Genomic DNA, 19,496 nt, shown 5'->3' with positions numbered 1-19,496 from the left:
TGTAAACATGGTATGCAGTTAATAAATGCTTTCTCATTTGGAAATTAAAATGTCCTTTCAATGGTTTATCATTGTCTTCCATGTCCTTAGGAACGTTTCCACAAAGTATCATTGTTCCATTATCAACCGTTTCCTGTGGGGCTCTTGGAAGTTGCGAAAACCACACTATATATTAAAACTAGTGTGACCACTAACGCTCAAGCAACAGCTCTGTTCAGGGTAAAAATTATGCAATGGCCACTTTCGCTGTTCTGGCCAATTTACCATACCTTCCTCTATCGATCCTATTAATCGATAACCTACACAAATTAGTATGTTTATACATTAACAGCAATATGAGACACGATCACGTTTTCTAAATGTTTTGAATATCATTTTCCTTTCACTCATTAAACTGTGTTAAACACCTTTAATTTGATTTCATGGTACTTACTACAAACATGTACCACATTTAAAGATGACCGTCTCTATGATGCGCTTTCACGAATCCATATTATTACCGTTTGACACTTGTACTAAGCGGCTAAACGGTACTAGTCGTTGGACGACAAACAATAAAATACTTCTTCTCCCACTGCTATTAACCGCGCAGTGTCCACGCTACATATCACTCTGCCACTGAGGTAAGCAGCAAACATAGCCCGTGGCGAAATTAACGAGCGTTAATTACAATTAACCACATCTTAAAATATTACCTCTTAAGTATTTTTGTTTTTTTATTGAGCATGAAAGACACTATTAAGCTCTTAACGTTAGCGGAGGTCTTCGGATTGGCTGTTAATTGTTTGATGCATATTAATATAAAATACGACCGAGAACCGAACGTAGCAGTTTGGCTACCACTGATATAGCAGGGTGCTTAACAAACCAACGGGTGTGGCAGATCGCAGTCCAGCTGAGCCTGCTCTGCCTCCGGCATCGTCCGGCACCCCCAACGATGACGCTGTCCCTAGCGATGATAGCTAACAACCCGGAGGACTTGGAATTGTGTGGCATAGTCAACGCTTCCCGCAGCTACCAGCACCAACGGACCAGAGGGCACACCGAAAAGTTTGCCAGCGGAGTAAACAGCCACTATCATGGCGGAGTAAGCAGATGCTCGACAACGGATAGAGCAACATGAACAGCCGACCACCCGGCCTCAGAACGAAAACTCATTAGTGTGCTTGCGCGTAGTCTGCCATATTCATACCGAGTAAACAGCTGCGTTCGATGCCAAAGGCGAACGGATACGGGGTTTTATTTATTATTCGTTTTAGCTGGTGGGCTTACCTATAAGTAAACAGCTGTTTGATGTACTGTACAGTAGTAAGAGAAAAGACTACACAGGAAAGTAACGAGCGATTTCCATGAAGCAGATGATAGTACATGAGGAAAAGTTTTCCTATTTTCTTGCTGTAAACGATAAAAGTTAAATTGTAAAAAAAGTTCTATATTTAAAACGCAACAAAGCTACATGCACACCTGTAGTAAGTTTTTTCAGTAGAGGTCTTCCTTTTCCCTGAAAAAAAATTGACTTCACTCGCATTTGTGTGTGTGCTTCACTGCTGTTTATATCGTCTCCCATTAGAACCTGAAGAAAATAATTGGCATCCGTATAAAACTGATATCTCCTGTAGTTTCATACCACAGCTTGATGATGCAGTGTCTATCTTTTCGTTATGAATCATAGTATGATAATTTCCAGGTACTCTTTAGCATAAAACTTGAACGGTTTGCAATGTAAGATGTGGTCCATAGCAACTTCGTTTCGTTCACTTTAGGTGATTCGTTGCTGTGTACTAAATGTAGCTAACATATAATTACTTTTAAAGCTGGAACACCATATCTCCCTACAGTATGGAAAAAATTGAAATTATTTTGAGTGTGCCGCGCGCATGTAGCCTGCAGCTCACAAGAGAATCGTGCCTACTCATCTTCACAGATTTCGTCCAGATTTACCATATAAGCCAGGCTTGATCCGAAATGAAAGTGACAGAAGTAGGAGTTCCAGGCGCCGAAAAGAAAACAGCATTTTTGGTGCGCTCGGCGAAGGGATGAACCATTTATGGCGGCAAACCTCGTAAGTAGTGGGTGGCACAGTGGAGAGAGGAAAACAGGAAGCTGAAGCCATCTGAGAAAACTTTTTCGTCTTTTAATTTTCAACTTTTACATTACTTATATTGCGAAATAAAAAAATGTTAAATATATTGCATTTATTAATACATAAAAGGCATGAAAAGAAAAACAAACAAAATTTGGTGTTGCACATAATTTTCTGGGAAGTGACTGTAAGCTGTACGCATGAACTCAGTATATAAAATGATATGCTTTCATTATTTTACAGCTGATTTACAATTTATGGTGTGATACTTACAATAGAAACAGGGAAGGCAGTAATTTTGTCAGCATTTGCACACATTATAAATGTAGCATTTTTAGAATTACATAAGTGTCTAAAAAAGACACACCAAAACCTTGGCTTAGTCATAAAATGTTCTGTCAGCGCACAGTTTGGCAGTACACCACGCATAATGCCAAAAAACATTGGCGAAGGTTGCTGGTGATGTACAGTAGAATGTATTTTGATGTAGATTACTTGAAATATGATTTCCTTTCTTGTCTCAGTGAGGTAAGAGAAATTTTGAAGGTTTCTGATCAAATTCTTTACCCGCCGATAAAAAAAGACATCGTAGTGTTTGCGAGCATAGTGCATTTGGGGAAATCCCTTTCACACTGCACAATGGCAGTCCTTTGTCTTGAAAAATGGATTTGTTTGTCCTCAAGAGTCAGTTAACAGAAGAAATTAGTTCTCCTGCACGTTGGGCTTCAACTTGTCAAACTAATTTTGTTGTATAGGGTTGTTATAACTTTCACAGAATTTGATGGATATTGCTATATTTTGTTTTCGCCTTTCATTTTCATGCCTTTTATGAAAATACTGATAAATGTGATATGCTGAGCATTAGTTAGGATTATTTTCTATGTAACTAATGTAAAAACTGAAAATAAAAAATAGTTTTCGGGTAGTGTCTCGTCCTTCTGATTACCGTTTCGCACTCCTTCCACTGCGCCAACCACTGTCTAGAAACTACGTAAACGTGAATGGCTCATGCTAACTACCTAGAGCAGGTAGTTACGAACCCCACTCATGATAATATATTGGACTAATGGCAACAAATAGACCTGACCTCACTGGGGATGTCCACACAGAAACTGGTATCAGTAACCATGACGCAGTTGTGGCAACAATCATTACCAAAGTACAAATGACAACTAAAACTAGCAGAAAGATGTGTGTGTTCAGTAAACTAGATAAATCAGTAGTGTCATATCTCTGAGGAACTTGATATTTTGAGCACAGTGCAGGAGCATGTAGAGGAACTATTCCCCAAGTTTAAGAGAATAATTGACCATGCACTGGACAGTCATGTACCAAGTAGAAAATTTCATACTGGGAGGGGCCTCCATGGTATACAGTCACTGTATAGAAACTTCTAAGGAAATAGAGATTACTGCAGAATAGGGTAAAACAAAGTGTAGGGGTACAGGTAGGGAGATGCTGAATAAACTGCATTTTGCTATCAACAGAGCAATGGCGTGAGACCTTCAGCGACTACTGTAGCGGAATATTAAGTGATATTTCACAAAACCCAAAGAAAGTTTGGTCATACATTATGTGATAAAAAGTATCCGGACAACCCCAAAAATATAAATTTTTCATATTAGGTGCATTGTGCTGCCACCTACTGCCAGGTACTAAATATCAGCGACCTCTTTAGTCATTAGTCATGTTGAGAGAGCAGAAAGAGGCGTTCTGCGGAACTCACGGGCTTCGAACTTTGTTAGGTGACTGGGTGTCACTTATGTCATACCTCTTGCGCGAGATTTCCACACTTTTAAGCATCTGTAGGTCCACTGTTTCCGATGTCATAGTGAAGCGGAAACGTGAAGGGACGCGTACAGCACAAAAGTGTATAGGCCATCTGTTGACTGACAAACCACCAACGCTTGAAGAGTGTCGTAATATGTTATATGCAGACATCTATCCAGACCATCACACAGGAATTCCAGTCTGCATCAGGCTGGCTCTGAGCACTATGGGACTCTGCATCAGGATCCATTGCAAGTATTATGACAGATGGGAGGTGAGAAAACTTGGATTTCATGGTCGAGCGGCTGCTCATAAGCCTCACATCACGCCGGTAAATGCCAAACGATGCCTTGCCTGGTTAAGAAGCGTAAGCATTGGACGATTGAACAGTGAAAAAACGTTGTATGGAGTGACGAGTCACGGTACACAATGTGGCGATCCGATGGCAGGATGCGAGTATGGCGAATGTTCGGTGAACATCTGCCAGCGTGCGTAGTGCCAACAGTAAAATTCGGAGCTGGTGGTGATATGGTGTGGTAGTGTTCTTGCACCCCTTACTGTTTTGCGTATCGCTATCATAGCACTGGCCTAAATTGATGTTTTAAGCACCTTCTTGCTTCCCACTGTTGAAGAGCAATTCGGGGATGGCGATTGCGTCTTTCAACATGATCGAGGACCTGTTCATAATGCACGGCTTGTGGCGGAGTATGTACATGACACTAACATCCCTGTAATGGAATGACCTGCACAGAGTCCTGACGTGGATCCCATAGAACGCCTTTAGGATGTTTTGGAACGCCGACTTTGTGCCAGGCCTCACCGGCCAACGTTGATACCTCTCCTCAATGCAGCACTCCGTGAAGAATGGGCTGCATTGCCCAAGAAAACTTCCAGCACCTGATTGAACGTATGTCTGTGAGAGTGGAAGCTGTCATCAAGGCTAAGGGTGGGCCAACATCATGCTGAATTCCAGCATTACCGATGGAGGGCGCCATGAATTTGTAAGTCATTTTCAGTCAGGTGTCCGAATACTTTCGATCACGTAGTGTATGTAAATGCTGTTAGTGGCACCAAAGTTAAGTGTCCAGTTCATAGTGAATGAGACAGCAACTGAGATTGAGGGTAGCAAAGCAAAAGGTGAAGTGCTCAACCTCGTTTTCAAATGTTCCTTTAAAAGGAAAACCCAGGAGAATTGTTCCAGTTTAGTTTCGTACCACTGAAAAGATGAATGAGAAAAGTATTAGCGTCAGTGGGGTTGACAAACGGCTGAAATCGTTAAAGTTGAACAAAACTATAGAGCCTGATGGAATTCCTGCCAGACTTTATACTGAATTAGCAGCTGAATTAACTATATCTATCGTAGGTCCCTCTAACGAGAAACCTTGTCCAGTTGTTGAAAAAAGGTGCAGGTCACACTTGTCTACAAGAAGGGTAGTAGAAGTGATCCACAGAACCACTGTCCAATATCTTTGATATTGATTTAGTGTAGAATCTTAAAACATATTCTGAGCCTGAACATAATGAGGTATCTCGAACAGAATGACCTCCTTAGTGCCAGTCAGCATGAATTCCGAAAACATCGATCATGACATGCTGAAAGCTTTGGATTTAGGCAATCAGGTAGATGCAGTAAATCTTGATTTCTGAAAAGCATTTGACTCTGTGTACCACACCTGCACTTATTGTCAAAAGTACGATCATATGGGCTATCAAGTGAAATTTGTGACTGGATTGGGGCTTTCTGGTAGGGAGGACGCAGCATGTTATCTTAGATGGAGAGTCATCGTCAGATGCAGAAGTAACTTCGGATGTGCCCCAGGAAGTGTAGTGGGCCCCTTACTGTTCATGTATATTAATAACCTTGCAGACAATATTAATGGTAACATCAGGCTTTTTGTAGATGATGCAGTTATCTATAATAATATAATATCTGAAAGAAGCTGCATAAATATTCGATCAGATCCTAATAAGATTTCAAAGTGGTATAAAGAAGATTGGCAATTTGCTTTAAATGTCCAGAAATGTAAAACTCTGCACTTTCCACAATGAAGAAAAAGGAAAATAAAAAAAAGTGTCCTAAATCAGTCAATCAGTATTGGAGTTGGCGAACTCGTACAAATACCTGAGTGTAACACTTTGTAGGGATATGAAATGGAATGATCACATAGGTTCAATTGTTGGTAAAGCAGTTGACAGACCTCGGGGTATTGGTAGAATACAGGTGCAATCAATCTACAAAGGAGACTGCTTACAAATCACCTGTGCAGCCAGTCCTAGAATATTGCTAAAGCGCGTGGGAGCCGTACCAAGTAGGACTAACTGGGAATATTGAACATATACAGAGAAGGGCTGCACGAATAGTGATATGTTTGCTTAATATGCAAGTGAGTGTCACAGAGACGAAGGAACTGAACTGGAAGACTCTTGAAGATAGATGTAAACTATCCTGAGAATCTTTATTAACATAGTTTCAAGTACTGGCTTTAAAAGATGACTATAACAACACACACTACAACCCTTTATGTATCACTTACATAGGGATCGTGATTATAAGAATTACTGCACACACACACACACACACACACACACACATGCATTCAATCACTCATACTTTTGGTACTGCAAACGTGAATGGAACAGGAATAAATGCTAGTAAATGGTACAATGAGACGTACTCTCTGCCATGTGTTTTATAGTAGTTTGAAGGGTATAGATGTAGATGTGGTAGTAAGCAGCTATCATTTCACATTTGCACAACGCTTGGCTTCATACAAATCAAAGAAGCTGCCCTCCGCATTCCTTTCTGTATACACACTATTCTATGACCAGGCCTCAGTGAGGAAGCGCGGCACACACCTAACAGCATGCTGAGCCGCTACAAGGGGAGAATATGCAGCAGTGCGGAGAGTGGAAACGATGCCACCAGTACTCCGTGCCTCAATAAGTGTCCATCCATAAATTACGTCACTCCAATTTCATGTTTTTTTTGGACCCACTCTCCTTGTCACAGGTGGCCACATTTGTGTGACCTCTTCCACTGGTGGGATGTAACACATTGTATAGTTTCAAATTTAGAAATTATGAAATTAAAAGAACTTACAAGATTATTTATGTATTTCTATGTAAAGATCCTTTTTTTCATAAATTCAAGAATAAGTCAACTGTTTTTGAAAATTTACAAAACAACAAAGCAAATGAACGATACAAAAATTTTATCATCTTGTGTTCAAGGATTTTGAACCCATTGCCTTTTATTGTTTGTGATTGGCACAGCAGTCACTTCATTCTCAATTCGGGTAATATTAAGGACATTCAACCATACAGCATTGTTATCGTGTATCAAAGAGCTCTCCTGGCACGTCTAGCTGCAGTTCTTTGAGGATGAATCTTCGCTATGGGCAAAACCTCTTGTTAGTAGCTCTTATGCTTGTGTTGGTTAGTGGCTTTGTATGATGAAAAATGCAGGCCACAGATGCCACACGATTTGGTTAAATAAGTATTCATCGACACTGAGACAATAGCCATCATACGAACTTGTTTCAAATGTGATGATCCAAAGATAGCTCTAGTAACAACGAAGCAAATTTACCTTCCGACTCATAATTTATAATGGGTACTCATCTGAGGTCTGTTTAACCAAAACAGGTGGTGGTAAAAATTCCTCTCGTAGTAATCACCACAGACTAGATCGTCGCACACCGGAAAGCGCGACAACGTCGTTTTTTATAATTTGTCAAAACCATTGCGATTCACATATGTGATTTGCGTACCAAGTAGCATCATTTTCCAGTGTCTAAGCCTGTACGATATCCAGTCTGGTTTCTGTTGGCACAATATTTGGAAACCACAGGAAAATCGTCAATGACCAGTTGTCTCCAAATATTAGCTAGCACGACGCTTGCACTTCAATGTTCGGCTTTTGTAGCTCGAAGTCGATTAATGGAATCGAGATGTGAGGCAAAACTTTCATGTTTTAACACAACACCTATAATTTCACGAGAAAGAGATGCTATTCGTTGCTCCATTCTGTTAAATGCGCTTCTTCGTGCCGATGTCGATAGTATCTAAGTCAAAATCTGTAAAATGTAGTACAGTTGAAGCTATAGCTCGCACGTATGGTGGATTTTCGTTGGGACCATCATCGCAAGTGAAAATAAACACAGTTTTTACAAAACCTCTAGTTCTCATTAGCTTTTTGAAAGTTGGTAATTACACGAAGTCTACGTACGTCTACGGCACGAGACTCTGTGTTCGAAGGATGCGTTCCCCTACGAAAGCCGAGAGTGTGTCATAGCTTCGGGTTTCCCTTCATCATCTTTCTTTGTTACAATACCACCATAAACAGAGGGAATAAGTTTGTTTTTCAGCGACCACGAAATCATGGTACAATAATTTTATACAGTAGTCAAGATGCATTAATATTAGTGCTTGAGCGTTTGCTGCCGTAATACCCTACAGCACACGTGCTTTGTCATCCATAGATAAAAAGAATACTTGACCAGGACGAAAATTGAAGCATAAAGATTCGATCTCGTGACGAAGCAATTGACGCACCACCACCACGCCACCATGTCTGCGCCAGAAGACCAACAACTGAAAAAGGACCACATGGAGCAGCCACAACGAGAATCTGTAACCGATCACCAAGCATGCGTAGAAAAGGTCTTCAGAGTTCTAACATTCCACCAGTCACAGAGGCAGAAGGGGACTCCGAGAAGACACTCTTAGTACATCTCGAGATGACTGCACACACTGAGAAAACACAACGTGATCTTAGATTTTGGCAACTGAGAGCTTTTATTATTATTCTGAACTAAACGTTTGTCACCAAATCTCTTTAGGCATCTTGAGTGCTTTCGAATCTTTTGTTTTGACACTTCTGTGGTTTAGTCAGCTCTGCTTCAGAGACAATATCTTTGATGTGAAAAATCGTATTACATCCCAACGGAAAAAAGTTATTAACCCTTTCTCACGAATAATAGAGGCACTGACGACTTTTACTATTGAACTTGATAATGGCGTAAGAAAAGACAGGCCTGTTCTTTTTCTTATTTTCGTCAAGTTCTAGCGAAACGCTTGCGGCATGACACTGGGTGTGTGAACATGTGCACCCGTAAAAGAGCTAGCAGGTAGCTCTTTCTAAGATTAACATCTGTTTAATAGAACAACTTCTCTCCGACTTTATGTTAGACCTTGGAGCTTGGAGACACGTATGATTGCGGTGCATTAACAAAGTTTAACAATGTGTTATCGCGATTGTTGTGGAGCGTCAAAACATACGTGACAGGTGGAGTCGTTCGAATCACGATCCATCGACTCGTGGGTCGACCTTGAATATTCGCTACCTCCGCCAATGGGCAAAGACCACGATCGTCATGGAACCGTCCTGAGCTTACGTTTGTAAGAATGGCAAATACGTGAAGAGGTGGTGGAGTGTATCCTGAGCGTCAAGCTATTGCTTGAGGATTGAAGGAATGGAAGCTCTACAACCGTCTTCGATCAAAATCTGGCCTGCATGGTTATCGGTTTTGGTGCTAAGTTCTATGTACAAAGGTTTGTGTTAATATCATAACCTCTAATTTTGCAATTGTGAAAATGACTGACAACAGTTGATACGCGTTCTTTATTTTTATTGTAAAATTACTGTCTGTTGCAAAGCATGAAATTCTTGAATCAGCACAGACTTACTTACTTGCACAAAGTATTCAACATTGAATGTTGTGTATTAAAAATTGAAAATTCTTAAGTTTGTACAGTGGTGATTGGGCCCTGGCAGTCGTATGGATTTGATAGTTTTAAAAAGACGATAGGCGATGAAAAACTGATATCATTGCGAAGATGAATCAAAAGAAAAACATCCCATGTAGGTGCAGTTCAAGACTATGTTGACAACTTTTGTACTGCTGTATGAACAAAATGTATACACCATTAGCTGTGAGAGAAGCCTTCAAGAATAATGCAGAACATTTCATCAGATATAAAACGCAGATGTCTTGAACTTGTTTTGTGTAAAGTTACTAATCATGCTACGAAACTATATATATACTAAAGACCATTTGTTGTTAATGGGACATAACACGTTCTTTCTGAGTAGCATTATGTGGTGCATTAAAGAAAACTCATTCATTTTATATCCCCCTCCTGTGTAACAGAGATTAATCCACTTGGTGTTATTAATGGAAATATTGTGGCTGTTTTTGTATAAGATTAATGCATTGCCAATCAAAAGTGATTCTGCTGGTAAACACTTTGGATTGAATTTTTTGGAATCAGTTAATATAAAAATACAGCAAAAATCATCTTATTTATTGTGGCGTGCCAAAGCAATACAGTGTCATTTCGTTGATGTTGTGAAAAGCTTTTCAGTGTTTCACCTTCACCTTAAGTCTTAAAAGTATTTACCATATTTATTATCATGAATGTACATATATAGTACTGACTGAGAAAACTTTTGTCAGTAGCAGTGCAGCAATGTTTTTATATGACAAACTGAGTGTAGAAAGGGGGGAAGAAAGGTAGATAAGGGCAACTACGCTGTGGTGATTTAAAATGACACAGTTTTGGTCTCATTTCGCTAGGGATGCACTTTCTGTCATCAGATTGTTATGATGTCTGTGTTACAGTAAACATAAACAAATATTTACATGTGCTATGTTGTGCATTGTTACTAGAAGTAGTTTGTCAGCCATGCATTTACAATCACAATTCAGCATTCCACTTTTTGTGTAGATACTGAGGACATCTTCATTATATAACATTTGTCAAGGGAACATCAAATTCCATCGGTCTGCTTTGATCCGTGATTGAATCGTGTTGTGGTGTGTGACATCACTGCAGAGCAGAGTTTTTGAGTTTGTTTTGATTGTAGACATTGTGTTGTATTTCATGGTGTCCTCTGGTGGTAGATGTGGACGTGCTGAGTTTGATATGTGGTTGTTGTTGTTGTTGTTGTTGTTGTGGTCCTCAGTCCTGAGGCTGGTTTGATGCAGCTCTCCATGCTACTCTATCCTGTGCAAGCTTCTTCATCTCCCAGTACCTACTGCAACCTACATCCTTCTTAATCTGCTTAGTGTATTCATCTCTTGGTCTCCCTCTACGATTTTTACCCTCCACACTGCCCTCCAATGCTAAATTGGTGATCCCTTGATGCCTCAAAACATGTCCTACCGACCGATCCCTTCTTCTGGTCAAGTTGTGCCACAAACTTCTCTTCTCCCCAATCCTATTCAATACCTCCTCATTAGTTACGTGATCTACCCATCTAATCTTCAGCATTCTTCTGTAGCACCACATTTCAAAAGCTTCTATTCTCTTCTTGTCCAAACTATTTACCGTCCATGTTTCACTTCCATACATGGCTACACTCCATACAAATACTTTCAGAAATGACTTCCTGACACTTAAATCTATACTCGATGTTAACAAATTTCTCTTCTTCAGAAACGCTTTCCTTGCCATTGCCAGTCTACATTTAATATCCTCTCTAATTCGACCATCATCAGTTATTTTGCTCCCCAAATAGCAAAACTCCTTTACTACTTTAAGTGTCTCATTTTCTAATCTAATTCCCTCAGCATCACCCGACTTAATTCGACTACATTCCATTATCCTAGTTTTGCTTTTGTTTATGTTCATCTTATATCCTCCCTTCAAGACACCATCCATTCCGTTCAACTGCTCTTCCAAGTCCTTTGCTGTCTCAGACAGAATTACAATGTCGTCGGCGAACCTCAAAGTTTTTATTTCTTCTCCATGGATTTTAATACCTACTCCAAATTTTTCTTTTGTTTCCCTTACTGCTTGCTCAATATACAGATTGAATAACATCGGGGAGAGGCTACAACCCTGTCTTACTCCCTTCCCAACCACTGCTTCCCTTTCATGTCCCTCGACTCTTATAACTGCCATCTGGTTTCTGTACAAATTGTATATAGCCTTTTGCTCCCTGTATTTTACCCCTGCCACCTTCAGAATTTGAAATAGAGTATTCCAGTCAACATTGTCAAAAGCTTTCTCTAAGTCTACAAATGCTAGAAACGTAGGTTTGCCTTTCCTTAATCTTTCTTCTAAGATTAGTCGTAAGGTCAGTATTGCCTCACGTGTTCCAGTATTTCTACGGAATCCAAACTGATCTTCCCCGAGGTCGGCTTCTACTAGTTTTTCCATTCGTCTGTAAAGAATTCGTGTTAGTACTTTGCAGCTGTGGCTTATTAAGTTGATTGTCCGGTAATTTTCACATCTGTCAACACCTGCTTTCTTTGGGATTGGAATTATTATATTCTTCTTGAAGTCTGAGGGTATTTCGCCTGTTTCATACATCTTGCTCACCAGATGGTAGAGTTTTGTCAGGACTGGCTCTCCCACGGCCGTCAGTAGTTCCAGTGGAATGTTGTCTACTCCGGGGGCCTTGTTTCGACTCAGGTCTTTCAGTGCTCTGTCAAACTCTTCACGGAGTATCGTATCTCCCATTTCATCTTCATCTACATCCTCTTCCATTTCCATAATATTGTCCTCAAGTGCATCGCCCTTGTATAGACCCTCTATATACTCCTTCCACCTTTCTGCTTTCCCTTCTTTGCTTAGAACTGGGTTTCCATCTGAGCTCTTGATGTTCATACAAGTGGTTCTCTTATCTCCAAAGGTCTCTTTAATTTTCCTGTAGGCAGTATCTATCTTACCCCTAGTGAGATAAGCCTCTACATCCTTACATTTGTCCTCTAGCCGTCCCTGCTTAGCCATTTTGCACTTCCTGTCGATCTCATTTTTGAGACGTTTGTATTCTTTTTTGCCTGCTTCATTTACTGCATTTTTATATCTTCTCCTTTCATCAATTAAATTCAATATTTCTTCTGTTACCCAAGGATTTCTACTAGCCCTCGTCTTTTTACCTACTTGATCCTCTGCTGCCTTCACTACTTCATCCGTCAAAGCTACCCATTCATCTTCTACTGTATTTCTTTCCCCCATTCCTGTCAATTGTTCCCTTATGCTCTCCCTGAAACTCTGTACAACCTCTGGTTCTTTCAGTTTATCCAGGTCCCATCTCCTTAAATTCCCACCTTTTTGCAGTTTCTTCAGTTTTAATCTACAGGTCATAACCAATAGATTGTGGTCAGAGTCCACATTTGCCCCTGGAAATGTCTTACAATTTAAAACCTGGTTCCTAAATCTCTGTCTTACCATTATATAATCTATCTGAAACCTTCTAGTATCTCCAGGCTTCTTCCATGTATACAACCTTCTATCATGATTCTTAAACCAAGTGTTAGCTATGATTAAGTTGTGCTCTGTGCAGAATTCTACCAGGCGGCTCCCTCTTTCATTTCTTAGCCCCAATCCATATTCACCTACTACGTTTCCTTCTCTCCCTTTTCCTACACTCGAATTCCAGTCACCCATGACTATTAAATTTTCGTCTCCCTTCACTATCTGAATAATTTCTTTTATTTCATCATACATTTCTTCAATTTCTTCGTCATCTGCAGAGCTAGTTGGCATATAAACTTGTACTACTGTAGTAGGTGTGGGCTTCGTATCTATCTTGGCCACAATAATGCGTTCACTATGCTGTTTGTAGTAGCTTACCCGCATTCCTATTTTCCTATTCATTATTAAGCCTACTCCTGCATTACCCCTATTTGACTTTGTGTTTCTAACCCTGTATTCACCTGACCAGAAGTCTTGTTCCTCCTGCCACCGAACTTCACTAATTCCCACTATATCTAATTTTAACCTATCCATTTCCCTTTTTAAATTTTCTAACCTACCTGCCCGATTAAGGGATCTGACATTCCACGCTCCGATCCGTAGAACAACAGTTTTCTTTCTCCTGATAACGACATCCTCTTGAGTAGTCCCCGCCCGGAGATCCGAATGGGGGACTATTTTACCTCTGGAATATTTTACCCAAGAGGACGCCATCATCATTTAATCATACAGTAAAGCTGCATGCCCTCGGGAAAAATTACGGCCGTAGTTTCCCCTTGCTTTCAGCCGTTTGCAGTACCAGCACAGCAAGGCCGTTTTGGTTATTGTTACAAGGCCAGATCAGTCAATCATCCAGACTGTTGCCCTTGCAACTACTGAAAAGGCTGCTGCCCCTCTTCAGGAACCACACGTTTGTCTGGCCTCTCAACAGATACCCCTCCGTTGTGGTTGTACCTACGGTACGGCTATCTGTGTCGCTGAGGCACGCAAGCCTCCCCACCAACGGCAAGGTCCATGGTTCATGGGGAGGTGATATGTGGTACTGAGTTCATTTAGGTTTTGGTTGTCATCATGCTAACATGGTTATGAATTTAGGTAGTTGGTGTGGTTACGTGAGTTGTGGAAGTATTTTTGTGTCAACTGAAGAATGGGATACAACCCGTCAGCTTTGACCAATGACTTCATAGTTTATTCGTAAGTATTAATGTCTTTATTTTTGAGTGATAGGTAATATATTGGTTATCTTTTGTGGTGAAGCGGCATCATCGTAAATTGAAATATATATTGTTGTTGTTGTGGTCTTCATTCCCGAGACTGGTTTGATGCAGCTCTCCATGCTACTCTATGCTGTGCAAGCTTCTTCATCGCCCAGTACCTACTGCAGCCTACATCCTTCTGAATCTGCTTAGTGTATTCATCTCTTGGTCCCCCTCTACGATTTTTACCCTCCACGCTGCCCTCCAGTACCAAATTGGTGATCCCTTGATGCCTCAGAACATATCCTACCAACCGATCCCTTCTTCTAGTCAAGTTGTGCCACAAACTCCTCTTCTCCCCAATTCTATTCAATACCTCCTCATTAGTTATGTGATCTACCCATCTGATCTTCAGCATTCTTCTGTAGCACCACATTTCATAAGCTTGTATTCTCTTCTTGTCTAAACTATTTATCGTCCATGTTTCATTTCCATACATGGCTACATTACATACAGATACTTTCAGAAACGACTTCCTGACACTTAAATCAATACTCGATGTTAACAAATTTCTCTTCTTCGGAAACACTTTCCTTGCTATTGCCAGTCTACATTTTATACCTTCTCTACTTCGAACGTCATCAGTTATTTTGCTTCCCAAATAGCAAAACTCCTTTACTACTTTAAGTGTCTCATTTCCTAATCTAATTCCCTCAGCATCACCCAACTTAATTCAACTACATTCCATTATCCTCGTTTTGCTTTTGTTGATGTTCATCTTATACCCTCCTTCCAAGACACTATCCATTCCGTTCAATTGCTCTTCCAAATCCTTTGCTGAATCTGACAGAATTACAATGTCATCGGCGAACCTCAAATTTTTTATTTCTTCTCCATGGATTTTAATTCCTACTCTGAACTTTTCTTTTGCTTCCTTTACTGCTTGCTCAATATACAGATTGAATAGCATCGGGGAGAGGCTACAACCCTGTCTCCCTCCCTTCCCAACCACTGCTTCCCTTTCATGTCTCTCAACTCTTATAACTGCCATCTGGTTTCTGTACAAATTGTAAATAGCCTTTCGCTCCTTGTATTTTACCCCTGCCACCTTCAGAATTTGAAAGAGAGTATTCCAGTCAGCATTGTCAAAAGCTTTCTCTAAGTCTACAAATGCTAGAAATGTAGGTTTGCCTTTCCTTAATCTTTCTTCTAAGATAAGTAGTAAGGTCAGTATTGCCTCACGTGTTCCAACATTTCTACGGAATCCAAACTGATCTTCCCCGAGGTCGGCTTCTACCAGTTCTTCCATTCGTCTGTAAAGATTTCGCGTTAGTATTTTGCAGCTGTGACTTATTAAACTGGTAGTTCAGTAATTTTCACATCTGTCAACACCTGCTTTCTTTGGGATTGGAATTATTATATTCTTCTTTAAGTCTGAGGGAATTTTGCCTGTCTCATACGTCTTGCTCACCAGATGGTAGAGTTTTGTCAGGAGTGGCTCTCCCAAGGCTGTCAGTAGTTCTAATGGAATGTTGTCTACTCCCAGGGCCTTGTTTCGATTTAGGTCTTTCAGTGCTCTGTCAAACTCTTCACGCAGTATCATATCTCCCATTTCATCTTCATCTACCTCCTCTTCGATTTCCATAATATTGTCCTCAAGAACATCGTCCCTGTATAGACCCTCTATATACTCCTTCCACCTTTCTGCTTTCCCTTCTTTGCTTAGAACTGGGTTTCCATCTGAGCTCTTGATATTCATGCAAGTGTTTCTCTTTTCTCCAAAGGTCTCTTTAATTTTCCTGTAGGCAGTATCTGTCTTACTCCTAGTGAGATATGCCTCTACATCCTTGCATTTGTCCTCTAACCTTCCCTGATTAGCTATTTTGCACTTCCTGTCGATCTCTCTTTGAGACGTTTGTATTCTTTTTGCCTGCTTCACTTACTGCATGTTTGTATTTTCTCCTTTCGTCAATTAAATTCAGTATCTTTTCTGTTGCCCAAGGATTTCTACTAGCCCTCGTCTTTTTACCTACTTGATCCTCTGCTGCCTTCACTATTTCATTCCTCAAAGCTACCCATTCTTCTTCTACTGTATTTCTTTCCCCCCATTCCTGTCAATTGTTCCCCTATGCTCTCCCTGAAACTCTGTACAACCTCTTTCAGTTTATTCAGGTCCCATCTCCTTAAATTCCCACCTTTTTGCTGTTTCTTCAGTTTTAATCTACAGTTCATAACCAATAGATTGTGGTCAGAGTCCACATTTGCCCCTGGAAATGTCTTAAAATTTAAAACCTTATTCCTAAATCTCTGTCTTACCATTATATAATCTATCTGAAACCTTCTAGTATCTCCAGGCTTCTTCCATGTATACAACCTTCTTTCATGATTCTTGAACCAAGTGTTAGCTATGATTAAGTTATGCTCTGTGTAAAATTCTAGCAGGCGGCTTCCTCTTTCATTTCTTAGCCCCAATCCATATTCATCTACTACGTTTCCTTCTCTCCCTTTTCCTACACTCGAATTCCAGTCACCCATGACTATTAAATTTTTGTCTCTCTTCACTACCTGAATAATTTCTTTTATGTCATCATACATTTCATCAATTTCTTCTACATCTGCAGAGCTAGTTGGCATATAAACTTGTACTACTGTAGTAGGCGTGGGCTTTGTGTCTATCTTGGCCACAATAATGCGTTCCCTATGCTGTTTGTAGTAGCTTACCAGCACTCCTACTTTTTTTATTCATTATTAAACCTATTCCTGCATTACCCCTATTTGATTTTGTATTTATAACCCTGTATTCACCTGACCAAAAGTCGTGTTCCTCCTGCCACCGAACTTCACTAATTCCCACTATATCTAACTTTAACCAATCTATTTCCCTTTTTAAATTTTCTAACCTACCTGCCCAATTAAGGGATCTGACATTCCATGCTCCAATCCGTAGAACGCCAGTTTTCTTTCTCCTGATAACGATGTCCTCTTCAGTAGTCCCCACCTGGAGATTCGAATGGGGGACTATTTTACCTCTGGAATATTTTACCCATATATATGACTGTGTTGAAATATTCTGTTCTTATTTTCATTCTTAGTGAGTTTGAGATCTTTTGGAAGAATTGTTTTTCATTCTGGACAATTTGTGCTTTTTGATTTTCGTTTATAGGTTTGGATTTTTCTATCATAACTGCAGTACAGGGCACAAATTTTACAGTTGTCACTTTTTTTCGCCTCGCTAGCACTAGTATTACTAGGATATTTTCAGTTGATACTAGTACTACCTAAGGCAAAAAGACCGACATAATGAAAAATTTGTATCACATAGTATACTAGTGCTATTGCGGGATACAAATGTTATTTAGGATACAAATTTTTTGAATGTTGCTTTTCTTTGACTTCGCTAGCACTAGTATCCTGTTCTTTGGTTGCCTTAAATATCCCAACTGAAGAACAGGATTCTATCTTTGCAGTTCAACTGAGTTACAAGATGGGAGTGTTACGTATGTTGGTTTTTTCATTTTTGCTTGCAGTAGTATCTCGTTCTTCAGTTGGCCTAACTAGATGAACTGAAGTATGGGACATATTTTACAGTTGTCAGTTTTTTCACTGTTACTGGTAATACTGTGATACTTTTCAGTCAATACTTTTAGTATCGAAGGTGAAAAAAGAATGTATAGGTCAACTGAAGTATGTGATACCAGTGTTATGTATGTCGCTTGTTGTCACCTTTGCATAGTTCAACTGAGGTACAGGATGCCATTGTTACATGCATCGATTTTTTTATCTTTGTTAGTATTAGTATCCTATTCTTCAGTTGACCTATATAGGTCAGCTCGTGAACGGGATACAAATTTTTCGTATGTCAGTCTTTTCGCATTTGATTGTACTAGTATCAACTGCACATTAGGACGCTAATAGTAGCGGAGGAGAAAAAAGCAACAACTGTAAAATTTGTATCCTGTACTTCAGATGACCTATACAGATCAACTGAAGTTCGTGGTACAACTCATATTTGTCAACTGAGGTAGTCCACACTAACATTACTTCACTCCCTTTTTCTTCTGTTTTTCCACTAGTATCCCATTCTTCGGTTGAGCTCTGTAGGACTCAAAGAAGCGATAAGCCTAACATAATGTTTGAAATATCGAAGTACATGATATATGTCTACCATCTGTTTTCTCTCTCTTGCATTCCTTTGTTTCTCAACATTCATCTTTGCTGTAAAATATGTGCAATACATCATCTCTGGTAACTTCTGATGCCATTGGTCACAGCTGACGGGCTGTATCCCATTCTTCAGTAATACTGTATTTTCAGTGAGTTAGTAAGGGTTTTTTTGTATGTGTTTGGTATTGTTGTTAGTCTGATTAGTTTGGTGTTTGTTATGCAGAAAGAAGTCTAATCTTTTTTTAATTGCTTTTGTGTTAGGTGTGGCTATGACAGATGGATATGACAGTGAAATTCAGGGGTGTATCACTACATTCTGAGATGGGGGATGACATGATGGCTGTCATATGGTTTCTGCAGATGTTCGATCTTATTGCTGAATGTTAGGTGTCATGTTTGAGGCAACAACATGAGGTTGACAAGGATTCTGGCAGCTTGGACTAGGGATGATTTTTATTTTGCTTTTATTCTACAGTAATTCTGATGTTTTGCAAATATTATATATTTATGGGATGTCGGCTTTTTTAATATTGATATAGTGCAGTTATGTCTTAATTGATGTATTGAATATGGAATATTTGCGTTTTTGAGTTGTTGGGTGTTGTTTCCACTTTTCGGAGTTGTAGGTGTTGGTTTTTTGGTATTTATAGCTGCGGTTGAGCTATACAGGTCAATGGAAATGTCCGATTCCACTTTTGGGGGTTGTAGACATTCGTTCTTTTTGGTTTCAAAAGCTGCAGTTGAGCTACATATGTCAAGGGAAATATCCAGTTTCTCTTTTCGAGGTTGTAGATGTTGTTTTTTTTTTGTATCGGTAGCTGCGGTTTAGCTATATAGGCCAAGGGATATATTTTTTTTAAAATTGTGTATTTAGTTTGTTGTGCGCCCTAAACCACCAGTTCCCCGCAATTGTCGTAAATTTCATTTTGAGTGAGATGTTATTGTGTAATTTTTATTTTTGTTCACATTGTTGGCATGTGTATGTAGTGATGTCTTTGCTGTCATTTTATATATGCTGGAAGTAGCCGTTTCTGCCATGTTGATGATCTCATGGGTCAAAGCAGATGGGTGAAATC

General features: G+C 39.8%; 1 protein-coding gene across 1 annotated transcript in view; it reads left to right on the top strand.

Annotated features, from left to right (window-relative positions):
* Positions 1-9,207: 9,207 nt before the first annotated feature.
* Positions 9,208-19,496, top strand: part of LOC126161927 (dnaJ homolog subfamily C member 3) — a 78,811-nt gene continuing 68,522 nt past the window's right edge. The window contains exon 1 of the mRNA XM_049918101.1: positions 9,208-9,406. Coding sequence (XP_049774058.1) covers positions 9,328-9,406 — 79 coding nt within the window. The 5' untranslated portion in view covers positions 9,208-9,327. The remainder of the gene's footprint in view (positions 9,407-19,496) is intronic.

Source organism: Schistocerca cancellata, chromosome 2 (genome assembly GCF_023864275.1).
Source record: "Schistocerca cancellata isolate TAMUIC-IGC-003103 chromosome 2, iqSchCanc2.1, whole genome shotgun sequence".
Lineage (NCBI taxonomy): Eukaryota > Metazoa > Arthropoda > Insecta > Orthoptera > Acrididae > Schistocerca > Schistocerca cancellata.
The sequence above is the reverse complement of the archived record's forward strand: the minus strand, read 5'-3'. Positions and strand labels throughout refer to the sequence as shown.